At 43.4% G+C, this 13990-nt stretch overlaps 2 protein-coding genes across 3 annotated transcripts in view; one reads left to right on the top strand and one right to left on the bottom strand.

Moving 5' to 3' along the window:
* Positions 1-9305, bottom strand: part of SULT4A1 (sulfotransferase family 4A member 1) — a 30483-nt gene extending 21178 nt beyond the window's left edge. Inside the window, exon 1 of one of the 2 annotated variants that reach the window (XR_012663585.1) lies at positions 8874-9278. Coding sequence is in view for 1 of the 2 variants with exons in the window: in XM_075112872.1 (XP_074968973.1) it covers positions 8874-9195 (322 nt within the window). In the remaining variant the exon portion in view is untranslated. Of the gene's footprint in view, positions 1-8873 lie in introns of both variants that reach the window. The other variant, XM_075112872.1, reaches the window with a different exon arrangement.
* A 3786-nt stretch (positions 9306-13091) lies between these two features.
* LOC142065967 (1-acylglycerol-3-phosphate O-acyltransferase Pnpla3-like) overlaps positions 13092-13990 on the top strand; it is a 59157-nt gene continuing 58258 nt past the window's right edge. The window contains exon 1 of the mRNA XM_075112820.1: positions 13092-13167. Within this exon, the coding sequence (XP_074968921.1) occupies positions 13107-13167 (61 nt within the window). The 5' untranslated portion in view covers positions 13092-13106. The remainder of the gene's footprint in view (positions 13168-13990) is intronic.

Genomic DNA, 13990 nt, shown 5'->3' with positions numbered 1-13990 from the left:
ATAAATTATATATATATAAAATAAATCTATATAAATCTATATAGATTGGGATCAGCCAATCTATATCGCCATGGGTTTTCTCAGTATTGCAGGAAAATCCTTGAAGAGAACATTCTACTTCTGATAGAAAGCACTGGTGATCCAATAGTAGCACTGACATTGATCATTAATGCGCACTTCAGCTATATATATACATACAGAGAGAGAGCAATTCCATTTTAGCAATGCCTGTAGCTGTTCTGTACTACTTTGACAACCCTGATCAGCAGTAAACAGGTTTTTAACTGGATGGTTAACCTGGGTTTATGATTGTCTTGCATCAACAGGACACTGCAAAGCAACCAATGTACTGCCAAATCTGGACTGCTGCATGCATAGCTAGTGTGTGTCTTCTGAACATGATTTTCATCTCACCTGCTTCACGCTTGTCTCATTTTGTTGGCTTAGATTAATTTATTACTCATGCAGTGAACGGCTAATTCAGCACCATTGTCAATATCCTATAAGGCAATCTAATGTCATTATACATCACCTAGAACTTGCAGCCTTAAAGAATGATGGCCTTCACATTCTGCACTATAAACGGCAGGTAGGTAAAAGCATATGAAATCAGCTTGCATTTTTTAAACTTATAGATGATTTTGGCATTTAGTGACAAAAATCCCTCCCCAGTTGTTTCTCCAGTATTCTTCCTTTTACTTTTTAACCTTTACTATCTCAGCCACTGCCTCAGACTTAACTAGCTAAAACTCTCCTACACACTTTCAGCCCTGCCATATGCTTCCTTCCTGACATTCCCCAGTAACCCTTCATCCCCCTCACAGTAGCCTTCCTAAGCCTACAGTCCAATTTGGCTGAGATGTTATAATGATGGACTGTTTCCTCTGCCACTTTGTCTTGTCTGCATGCACACAGAGCAAAAAACTTCTCTTGCTTCTGAATCTGCAACACATTACAGGATTAACACGTGACATAAATGGTTTATTGCTTTTGTAGACACCTGTAATAGACTGGTATACAGAACCATAATTATTTCAACCCTTGTGCCCCACCTTCCAGGATTCTCCAAGGTGTTACAGAAGCTCTGAGTAAGATCAAAGTGATGAAACGCTCGGTCCTTCATCTTATTAATCCTCTGTTCATTGCTCTCTCCCACTGAGGGGAAAAACACGTTCCTACATACTAGCATTATGATGTGCTCAGCTTTAATACCTAGATGCTTAATTCAATTTCAGAGCCATAATTTGCTAGTTTCTCTATAAAAATATAGGTGGTAGGTGACATCCTTTGTCAAAGAGAATTTCTTGATGTTATACATGAAAGATTCTGGTAGAGAAGAAATACATCCATGTGTCTCCAGTGGAAAACGTAGACAAAAAGACTATATGACTTATCCAAGGTCACAGAATCTCTAGCCAAAAAGCCATATCACATGCCCAGTGTATCAAATCTTGCATCACTTATAAAGCAGTATTGATGGGACAATACAGGGGGTAGTTCCTGCCCCTCAGCATAGAGTGTATGAATCTCTATTGCACCCAGAGAAATCTTCACTTAGTGAAGGACTGCGTAATAAAAATGAAAAATGTTGTGTGCTTCATCTAATTCAGTCCAATGTTCAAGCATTTTGCTTCCTTTCATTAATATCTTCACTATGAAAGATGAACATTGACATGAAATGAGAATGGCTGTTGGGTTTGGCTGATTTACATAATTTTCTAATTCTTTAGTCTGAGGTCATTATAATCTAAGTCGTTTCACACATCCAGAACACACTTTTTACACATGGTAAAACCTTTTTTCTTTCTTTTTCCATGAGCCTGCTTTCAGAAAGCAAGTTGCTTGAGTTTTGTGCTACTTCACAGCAGGGAAGTAGTTATGCTACATTTGCAAAAGACCCAGTGAAACCTGTTGGGTAGCTGGAGAATTCGTCCTTTTCTGAACGGTTTGTTCTGTCGCTAGTAAGATCTCTTCACTGGTTTGATAAAAGGCTCATGAAAGAAACACAGCTAGCTAGAAAACAAAGATGAGTTTTCCTTAAAAACAGATTTTTTTCCTCACCTTTATTTCCTGTTTGAGACGCACAGGACTTACTCAATTCCACTCACACAGAAATCAAGTCAAATGCATCAGTGGCAATCTTAACATTGTCTTCAATTACTTAGTATTTAATGTTCTTATTTATCATTTCTTTGCCTAGCAGTATTTAAGACTGAGTCAATACCAGAAGGTATTTTGAGCTATATATAATTAAAACAAAAGATAGACCCATTTCAAAAGGGCTTTCAAAGCACAGGAACCCAGTGGCCCTAAACCCCACAAACACTTGTCTACAGGTGTTACTTTCTGCACCTGAGTGGCCCTCAACAGAGTGGGTTTAAGCAGAGTATTTACTCTTCTAATTGGTGGAAAGAACTGACTTCAGTCACCAAGAACATGAAATCAGATTCAAATATGGACCCTGTACATCAGTCCCTAAAAGGACAGCTCACAAAACACATCTCCATCACCCAATGCAGTTTGCTGTTACCCTTTCTGCTTGCGTAAGAAGTCCATTCTTTCTGGCCAGTTGATACGAGAACTGATGTACATTTATATCACATTAAAACAGAATTATATCCAAGCTTTATAAATTACTTAAGACAGAGAAACCAAGTAACTGTGATGTTACTGTAAAAGATAAAAAGGTTACATACCACATTAATTTTAAAAACATTAACTTGTTCATCCACATTCATGAAACTAACAAAAGTTTCCTATCATTCCATGTCACTGGGAAGAGATGGTAAGTGTGCATAATATTGCTTCAAAAAACAGAGGTCAAAGGAAAAGAATCCCAAATGTATTTTGCGTAAAAGATCTCTTGATTCTTAAGCCAACCTCATGATTTCTTGAGGCATGCCTCTGGGCCAGTAGCATTTGCATTTATTCTTTAAATGGAAATGGATTAAGCCAAAGGCACCAAAATCCTGCAAAAAGAATCTAGAATAGCAGAATCTAGCTCTTTTGTAATTGCAAAACTGTTGTTACAAAACAATACCAAGAAAACTCTTGGGAGGAGTTCCATATGAGAACACTGGAAATTAAGGCAAGTCAACTAAGTTAACACACAAAGGTCCATGTGGATACTCGTGCCCCCTGAGGAGCCTTAGCTACAATGGTGTAAGCCCATCTCAGACTTGCCATTACCAGGGTAAGCCTCTGCAATCCACTGCAGCTGCCTCACATCACTGTGTCTGACAGCTCCCATCCTATAACTCCCACAGCTTGGGCACATCCTTGGGCAACCTTTCAGCCTGATTCTCCTCTCATTTATGACTGTGCAAATCAGGACTGACTGCCAGCAGTGTTGGACTTACGTGTATCTGGGTAGGTGGGAAGAATCGGATTCTTTGTGCTTAAGCTTATCAGTCTGTCACATCATGCAGAGGCTACCAGTGCACGTTAGCCAGTTAGGCAGCAAGCCAGGGCACCGAAAACGTACAACTTACCAAGCCGTAGCTGGGGTATGCTTACAGGCAGGTGACAGGACACAGGCACAGACCTGTCACCTGCTCATGGATCACTGTGGCAGGTAACCGCAGAAGTATTAGCTAGTGGGTTAGATGTCCACAAACTGCAGAACACCCCTGCAAGCATACGTCATGTACCCTTAGTCAAGTGATATTACTTTTTGTATTGAATAATAAGGATATTATTGTGCAGTACCATAACGCCTAAAGAACCAGAAACCAACCTTGCTAGTAAATACAACATCCCTGCCAAGAGATTTTTATGACCTGAGGAAAATGTGAAGGGTAGGATTGCACAAGACAAAGCAAGATTTCACACAAGGCATTGTCATTTGGTACATTTTTTCTGTGGTGTAAATCTTAAATCAAGACATTTTGCCAATATGTTTTTATAACATGGTCCCATAGACAGCTATGACTGATTGGAAAGTGAAGGGCAAGAAACAAGAGGCCAGAGATAAATCCTTAAACCAATTTCACAGCCAAGAAAAGCTACATGTCTATACATCCCCAATGGCTCAAGCCTCCCTTTCCCTTAAGTGCAATATCTTTTGAGAGCTGAGTCTGATCAAATAATATTCTAGATGTTGATGAGCAGAAGTCTATTAATTTTAGTGGAGAATCAGACAAAGAAAAGTGGGGTTAACACAGCCCAGCAGCTGTGACTGTCACTGCTGTAATGGTCAATTGATTAAACAACTGTTTCCCCATAACAGAAGAAAACCCTGGGGCCCATAGTATCCCTGGCATGGAAAGATTGTCAGGGAGAGCATCCTGCAGGGTACGTGTTTTGGGAAAGAAGGGCAAAATGGACTTGGCACTCTTAGCTTTATTGTTGGACTCAATCTTAAATGTCTTTTCCAACCTAAATGATTCTATGATTCTGTGATTATAGTATGAGGTAAATGGGCAATGGAAGAATGCAGACAGAGCCCTTGACATGTGGCAGAGAAAGGGGAAGGATGGAGCGATGAACAGAGCTCCTCCATCATCCCACAAAGGGACTGGGGCATTCCACTGTACAAGGAAGAAGAGGTGCTGGATTCAGGAGTGCTGGAAATAGAAGACGATAAAAAGAGTGGTATGCATGCAGTGGGACAGGCGTGCAGAACAGGAGGAGACGGAAAACCCACAATGCATGCAACGCACTTTACCACCAGGTGCAATGAGAAGCATGACCTTCTTCTGTACATACAGAATCTTTTGAGCAAATAAAATAATGGACAACTCGATTTAACTTTCTCTGGTTGATTTCATGTAACACCAGAGGTAAGTGTTAGAAAATTTGAAAGAGGAAAACTCAATGAATGTACACACAGGAAAGCTGTCCTTAAGCTGATCTGCAAGTTCACTGTTGGCACTTCATTAAGTCAAAGGCCTACAGTCAGCCATCATATTCCCTACAAGCTAATGGGTAGTTATAAAAATCCAGGAAAATTCAAAATGCTATTTATAAAAAAACCACCTCCAGACAGGTAAAGGCCATATGCAGCACTTGCTATTCTGACCTGTTGCCTGGCGCTAAATGTATGAGTTCTCATGAACTGGCTGGACTTGAAGCTGATGTTTGCCCAACAACTGACGTTTTCCCCACACAGAACTCTAGAAAATTATTTGGCAAAATAATCAGCATGGAAGACAGCTTCGTTATTAATGTAAATAGCTTGCTTTCCCAAATTACCAGTTTTGCAAAAGGCATTAATTTGTGGGCTTTGACCCAAGAATGCAAAATGCACATTCATTGAGGACAGATACGAGATGATATTAAGAGAGCTATTGTACACCACTTACGAGTAAAGCAAATGGACAGATCATGTACAGTCAGGGGTTAGCACTGTAAGACACAGCAAAATACTAAGTTAACCTGGACTCAATACTATAGGGACTGGTTTAAGGTCAATGATTTCAGTGGAATTAACAGAAACTAATCTAGCTCTTGGCATGGTGACTGAGAGAATACCATGAAAGAATTTCCTTATTCATTAATTCTGTAGTTTAAGTTCATAGAGGAGAATTTTAATTTTCAAGTAGAGTACAAAAAGCCTGCAGTATGAGAGGGTTCAATGAAAGCTGTGAGACAGGCCTAGTGTTTCCTATGAACATTGCATCTGTATCTTATCTGTGAAGCACTGTTGCACGAGCTCCAGTTATTTAATGCTGTGGAGAATGGTATTGCATTTTACATTCGCAACTACTGTAAATCTCAATGTGTCCTATTCAGCCTGCCCATTCTATACTACAAAGTTACATGAAAGATGAAACTTGTTATTTCATTTCTTCAAGAACGGTAGCACACCTGATTTTAAATTATGCATCACAATAAAAAGGTTTTCTGCAGTTACAGTTCTACCATATGCATAAGCATATATGCACATTCACAGATTTACATGTCTAAATAAGTCTCTGGGTTTTAGGCATAAGCTTCTTCTAGTCCAGCAGCTCCCACAAGCTGTTACCATAGGACACAGGTGTTAAGAATAATTAAAGATAAGGAGTATCATTATTTAGCCGTCCATCAGTGGCAATCACATTAAAGCAGAGTCATTTTCCATTAGGCTTATTACATTATTCCCAGTAAGGTCACTGGTACATTCAATTTTCTACAATTATTGGACCAGCTTTTTCCTGGGTCACTCCCAATTTACCAATATCTGTAACTATTCCCAAGCACTATCTCCATTTCACATGTTTAGAGCTGTATCATTTAGTCTTGCAGAGTATAATGTCTTCAAAATGGCATACATACTATTTCATCAGTCCCTAGGATCGCTGAAGCAGTCCTGACCCTATAAGCCACTCATGTATTTTCTTTGCCAGATAAACCAACATACAGTCAACAGCTACTGCTGGAGCCTTCTGCCATTAGATTGCAGCACAGGGCTCAGTAAGTGCTAGAAGCTCTGGCCTCTCACACATCTAGCAGACGGACTTGTTTGTGTATTTTCCACAGTTTGAGGAGATGGAGAGACGGTGAAACACGGAACAAAACTGATTTCCTTAAACACAACAAAAAAGTTTCCCAATGAACCTGTCTGACATTGGTACATTTTTCTTTTCCTAAAATTCTGTTGTCAAAAATATTGTAACTTTGTTCAAATTTAATTTATTAACAGAAACTAGAAAAGTGGTCCCAACCATGTTTTACCTTTAAAGATTACCAAAATAAACTGAATTACTTCACGCCAAATAAGTATATTTTGTACATGAAATCTGTTTTGTAAACCCATTTTTTTGATTACAGCAACATTATGAAAATTCTGATTAGCTCCAGTAAACAGAAGAATCTGTCAGTGCTACTGAGAGACAGGAAAATGAACTTGTGGTTAAGGTAATGCAGAGGAGCTTGGGGTTCTCAATTTAATTTCTGGCTTTGCTGTATACTTCTGCATGACCTTGGCTAAATCAATGGGAACCATATTAGGGCAGCCTAATTTCTACTGACATCCCTGTCCCTAGTCAGCAGACCCTTTGATAATTGATTCAGAAGCCCTAAATAAGGCACCAAGCTGTAAGCCACGTAGGATCAGCTGACAAAACAAATTCCAAGGGTCTCAGTAGACTTCAGGCTACCTGAAGATAGAGCTTGCAGACATAATTGTCCAGAGCCTATTCCCATGGCAAGGATACCATATTCCTCAAGACCTAAGTATTCTCTTTCCTGGCAAGTAAAATACTATGGCACCTATTTCAACGCTAAGGGTGTTCCCCCAGCTCCTCCACACAACACTGCACCTTCAGTTTCAGTGCCCCAGTTCTCAGTCTTCCTTTTCCTTCTTCCACAGTAACTGTTAGTAAACCCTCTTGTAGTAAGCACTGCCACTAACTTTGTAAGTGGACAGTTCCCTGTCACTGGCCTCAGCTGGGGCCCCAAGAGACCTAATATGATGTTGCTAAGGTCACAAAATAATAGCAAATTAAATATGATTGTGCAAGCTGGCTTTCCATGGCCAACTGTGTAGCCGTCAAAACTAAGCTACTGCCAGTATTAGTTACATTGTGCATGACTGCTGGGAACCGAGGTTAGCTGAGGATATTTAACCATCTGCCAATATGAAGTTGGGGTGCGATACTGACACATTTTAAACCCAGACTGGCAAAACTGAAATCTTAAAACTGAAAGAATTAAATGGTGTTCTTCCTGCATGCTATAAAGCTTTAGGAAGACAGCTTAAAAGAATAAAGATGATGTTGTTTGCTCCGTATCCTAGCATTTTGGAGGCCATGCGTCTACATACTATCCCTTATCTAATGTACGCATCTGTCAAGCTCTAGCCAGTCTTTAACAGCATCATTAGGAATGAAATATCAAAAACACGAAGAAAAATACTTGAAACTGCTTGAAAAATAACATAACAGATGCTGCATTATAGAAAATGTGTACATGTTTGAAGCAGCAGACCAAGAAATTGAAAAGCATTGGCTATTCATACAACAAACAATGACATAAGTCAGAAAGCTATGATACCGAAACATCGTTTTACAAGGGTATTTACAGAGCTAACATCTGTTATCTCCAGCAGATTTTGAATCTTCTAGAAAGAGCTCATTGTCAGGAAAAAAGTCACTCAAGAGTGTGCTTAATAAGAAAGAGTCTATCTGTTTTTATCTGGTGGGTTACAAAGCTACCATATTGTCTGCCTCTTTGCAGGCAGCACTATATCCACATTAGTTCGGTTTAAACATTTTTGCTTGGAAAAGGAGAGGATAAGAAATCAAGAAATACGATATTAAAAGCAGACACTCAAATGCTATGAACGGCCAAAGGATGCATTTACTGGAGAACACACACACTTAAAAGGAGCTATTTCTGGTAATTCAGAGTGCAGCAGGAACGTACTTTGAGCACATGTTCTCCCAGAGCAATCTGGGCAGCCGCCTCGGGAGCAAAATACGTAAGGCTGTAGAGCAGACAGCAAACCTGAACGCCACATTAGAAACCTGTACGCATGCTGTATTCGTTCCCGCTTCCCAACACCTGCGCTGAGGGCGATTCCCCCCGCCTGGAGCAGCCCCCTCACGCCCGAGCGGCGGGCACCGGGACCACCGAGGCGGGGACCACCGGCGGCAGCACCCGGCGCTGGCCTGTGCAGACACCCGGCGGGCGCGCCCGAGGGCGGGGACGCCCCACCCGCGCCGGGGACGCGGGGCGGGCAGTCCCCTCGGCTCCGGAGGGCGTCAGGGGCCGCCGGCCTGGAGGGCAGCCCCCCTCCGCAGAGGCCTGCGGCGGCAGGGCGCAGGCCTCGGCCCGGCCACCCGCGGGGGGAGAGGGGAAGCCGCCCCCACCGCCCAGCCCACCCCTCAGGCGCGGCCCCGGCCCGCCGGCGGAGGGAGGCAGGGAGGGAAGGGGTGCCGCCCGCCTACCTGATTTGGGGTAGGTGACAATCCAGACGTCGCTGTCCCTCACCGGGAAATTGGCAATCTCCTCCATCTTCCCCCGGCAGAAGGGCGGCAGCCGCACCCCATTGTACTCGAAGTACTTGCTCTCGAACTCCCCGGGCGTGCTGGGGGTCTCGGCCTCGCTCTCCGCCATCCTCTTCCCAGCCGGCGGCGGCGGGGGGCGCGGGCGCTCCGGGAGGGGAGGGCGGGCGGCGGCGGGCGCGGCGCGGCAGCCCCTGCCCCCGGCACGCCCCCACGCACGCACGGGGAGGGGGGCGCGCATGGGCTCCGCGCGCGGTGATGTCATGCGCGGCACCAACGACCCATAACGGCAGGTGAGGGTCGGTTGCAGCCCTCTCGGGCGGGGTACTTCAACCGCAGAGTCCCTGGGCCGCGGGCGGAGGCGCAGGCAGGACCTGCCGCCCTCGCTTTCCCCTCAGGCCGCAGCACGGGGCTCCGCCGTGGTGCGGCAGGGCCCGGGCCCGGCTCCAGAGAGGGCACGCAGCAGGCGGGGGTGGCGGCTGCGCGGGGTGAGCAGCAGCGATCGGGTGCACCAGGGGCTCGTCCTGGCACTGAGCCCAAGCGCAGTGCATAGGGAGGGTGGCGTTGTAAATAACTAAAGGGTTAAACTTGCAGCTTGAGCCGTTATTAATCTAAACCCACCTCCTTAGAAATAAAAACGACAGTGAGCCAACTTGTGACAGGAATTCAAGGTTGAGGAGCCGAGAAACTTCAACGACCTGTAGCAGAAAGAAACATTCTCCCACAGAAAATAGAGGGATGCCACAACCCTGAAACAATGAAAACGGCGAGATTCACAGTAACTGGGGGAAAAGTAATTCCGGCAGGGGGAGATTGCGACCACTGACTCAACTGAGGGACAAAAGGACTAACACACACACACACACCCCGACTCCTTTTTGAGTATGTGCTGTGAATTAAAGTCACACTGTAGCTTTAAACTTAAGCAAAGAAGATACAGACCAATGGAAGAAGAGGATGCTTGGTCAGGTCAATGGTTATATATTAGATGGGCATGGTGTGTTAACTTTCATGCCTAAATGTCAAAAATTAACTCCAGTAGGTGTGCATGGCTAGAAGGAGAGATATCCCCCACCCACCCACACCCCGGCACTAACTAAAGTAATGCCTTCTCTTTAATATGACCAGTCTTAATGAGTTTTAGTCCCAGTGTTTGGTGTTTGGTGTTGTTTGGTGACAGTAGGAATAAAGAAGGGGGCACACACCCACCTTTATTAGCAACACACCTCATTTGCTCCTTGTGTGAAAACCCATACCATAATGCTTTTTTACACAATAAGCCCTTCATCCTGGTTTCCTCTTTCTAATCTCCTGGCTACCAAGTCTCTGTATCTGGTAGGGTAACACCTTTCACTACAGCATGGGGCATCTTCCAGGCCAGCTCAGGCCTGAGCACTCTGCCCCTGCCTGCACAGTTACCCAGCGCATCACCTGTCAACTCTGACTTGCTCCCTGGACTTCCTAGGCTAGCATCAGAGCTGACTCATTAATGTACCTTGTTTGGTGGTCATTAGGCAGTAGAAACCAACCCTGTCCCCACAGGGCTGGGTGCTTGTTAAAGAGGACACAGCCCCACCCACCATCTGCTCTCTCCTCGTCCCTCACCCTTCCTGTTGGAGCAGCTCCAATCTCACTACTCCTGGCAGTACAAACTAGGCCTCAAGCAGAACTCATATAGCATTCCTAATTGGTCCTATAGGCAAGACAGCCCAGGTGCTGCTCCTCAGGGTATTTAAGGCCTATTGGTGCCTAATAGGAAGGTATAAAAACTCTAACCTCCCTTAAGATCTGTTTGTACTACAAAAATGAAGGCTATTCTGGCTGTTTAGTCTGAATGAAAAGCCAGCAGTGCAACAAAATCAAGACTTCTGTTAATTCCAGAAAGGTCAATGAAGAGTCTTGGTTTAGTTTACTCTTGTTAGTTTTATAATAGTTGCTTTATTTTGTGCTTAATTATGCATGCTTCTGTAATGGTGCTAAAATATAATAGAGGATTTTTGAAAGCTTCAGATACAAGGTGTCTATAGCAGATGTGCATTTGAAAGAAATAGAATTAAGTATGTAAAGAAGGAGTAAATCAAGGGAAGAGGGTACAATGAGTTGGAAAATATGCACCTCTAAGCACTAGAGAGTAAACTACAGCTCATTTCAGTTGAGTTTCCTTAATTATGAACAGCAACTACCTGGAGGTTGTGTGTTCTGTCAAACTGTCCCCTCTACAGGAGTGACCTCAGGAAAAGCAACAGCACAAACAGCTGAGGGCAGTAACTGCTTTCAGCCTTTATAGTTCCATCTACCAGTATGCATAAATTCATGCTTTTACTGTAGTTTACCTAAATTCATTCATATTAATAATAAACTGCAGATGTTAAAACAGGTAGGAAAAGTCAGCCAAAAACTAACATCAAAGGTATTGTTTCATTGAATGAAAATTGCTTGCAGGAATGTGTTAGGTAAAAAAAAAACACATCCCCCCCAAAAAAACAACCTTAGAGAGAAAATTTCGTCCCAGAGTCAGTGGCTGACTAGTAAGACTTAACCTAGGCGTAGATAATCATAGAATCGTTAAGGTTGGAAAAGACCCTCAAGATCATTGAGTCCAACCACTAACCTATCACTGCCAAGTCCACCACTAAACCATATCCTCAAGCACCACACCTACCCTTCTTTTAAATACCTCCAGGGATGGAGACTCAGCCACCTCCCTGGGCAGCCTGTTCCAATGTTTGACAACCCTTTCAGTGAAGAAGTTTTTCCTAATATCCAACCTAAACTTCCCCTGGCGCAGCTTGAGGGCATTTCCTCTCGTCCTATCGCTTGTATGTAGATCTAAGTCCCTATAATACTGTTTAGTTTTAAGCCTGATTCTTCAAGACACTGAAATCAGAATTATCTCTTGACATCTAAAAGAACTTTTCCAATTTAAAGAAAATAAATTTTTGATACAAAGTGGGTTGACAAGAGTAAGAGGCAGCTGGGCAGCTGGTATTCTGTATTTTAAGATAATATTGGAAACTCAGAAGCTACTGGCATTCTGACACTGGTGCCTGTGCTTTCCTAAGGTATTTTAAATGGTCTGATTTATTTTCCTTGCTTAACAAAATAATTCAAAACTGCAGTTTTCTATGGAAAGTAGAATTGTGGGGTTTTCTAGCCAACCTTTGAGGCAGAATTTATTAATGTTTTCTGATGATTAAAAGCATTAAGCTATACTAGTAATAGATAACTTTGAAGTCCAAAGAAACAGACTTGAATTCTAGTCTCTATTACTAATTTTTTTTTGTTTTGATGTAGTTTTTTTAAATTCCTAACTTAGTCCTCAGGCATGGGTATGGCCTTTGCTGAATGCATCAAGTGGAGGGAGCCATACTGACAAAGGAAAAACTCCAATTCTGTTTTCTCTTCTAAGCTAATAGGAGTTGTACAAATGTGGAATATCAGCTTCTGTAGAACAAAAAGCCAGGCAGGCGTTAGGACCAGGGACACAACAATAACTGGAGCTATCCCTTTAGCAATGGATGCTTTCCCTTATCTTATCATGTTTCAAATGAAAGAGCAATTGGAGGCCAACGGGGCTGAGAAACCAGTTGCCCTGGATTAACCACACCTGGAAGGATCATCCCTGTGTTATGGGTGCAGTAAATCCTCATGTAGGGATGCTGAGCTTACAGTGCACAAATTGTACAGGTGATGTATGCATATGGATATGGAGCATGCAGGATTTACTGCATGCATGCAGATCACTAACCCAGCGTTTACTCAGATCTGACGTAATCTGAGAGACATCAGGTGTGGGGGATGAATTTGCAAGTAACTTAGCACTGTTTGACACGTCCTTGAACCAAAGCAACGCAGCAGTAAAAAACAGAGACAGATGCGTGGAAATGCCAAGAAGGATTTAAGTAAGCAAAAACAAATAAGGTAGTGCAAATAGAACAGCCTATTAGAATGTAGCGGAAGGCGCGTGCTTAGAGCTAGCTGACAAATAACAGAAACGGTTTGTGCACGTGGTTGCATGAGGAATGTGTCGAAAAGATATACAAGCAGTGAAAAGCTGACAATAAAGGTCTTCTGCAGAACATCTGTCAGGAGTCCGTGACATTCATCCCTGCAAATGGTGACCCCTGATGTGGGAGTGCAACACTGAGGAGCAGCATCCGCAGGGACCCCAGCCGAATGAATCAAGCTGACGGCGGGACCACAGCTTTAATCCCGGGACATCACCTTAATATTACAGGTGAGCAGCTGGGGCAGTAAGCATGGGAGCTAATCTGTCTGCCAAAGAAGAGGTGATTGTTAAGTTACTGATTCAGTTATTGAGCAAGCAAGGCATTAAATATGATACTTTTAAGTAAAGTTATTACTGAAATTCCTGCAACAGCATGGGGCTCCATCAACAGTCTCAGCAGTGTTTGATGTTAAAACAAGTGAAGAAGCGGGGACAACAGTATGGGAGGCCGCCTCCCAGGGGGGTGAGACTGCCAAGGAGGTGATGACCACCTGGCAGATGGTGTTGGAAACATTAAAGTCCTGGCAAGCGGAGAAAAGTGTGCAAACCATAGCTGCGCAGACAGTGACTGGAGGTGAGGACAAGGCCAGTGGGACTCCCTGTAGTGAGTTCCCGCCAGAAAATGACTTAGTAGATTTAGACGCAGACATGGAGCCATTGCCGTCGCCCCTGTTAAAGCTGACGGCTCCGCCATCCATTCCGCCCATGACAGCTGTTTTACAGCCGCCAACGTCCTTTGATCCCCAGGACCAATGGAAGCAACTGCAACGAGATGCAATAAAGGAGAAAGGGACAGCAGGACAGTCTTTCCAGTATTGATCAGAGGTGGAGGACCCAATAAGCAGGGCCCTTTTCAATGGGATCTAATAAAAGAATTAAGAAAAACGGTAACTACATATGGGCTTGCAGCTCCATTTTCCCAATCTCTGCTTGAAAATGTGATGACAGGGCAGTTATTGTGTCCCTATGATTTATGAACAATAGCGGCTATGATATTAACCCCAATGCAGAAGTTGTTGTGGGAGCAAAAATGGAGGGAACTTTGTGAACA

The sequence above is a fragment of the Phalacrocorax aristotelis genome, chromosome 1 (genome assembly GCF_949628215.1).
Source record: "Phalacrocorax aristotelis chromosome 1, bGulAri2.1, whole genome shotgun sequence".
In the NCBI taxonomy this organism is placed as follows: Eukaryota; Metazoa; Chordata; class Aves; order Suliformes; family Phalacrocoracidae; genus Phalacrocorax; species Phalacrocorax aristotelis.
This window is presented reverse-complemented; position numbering and strand designations above follow the sequence as displayed.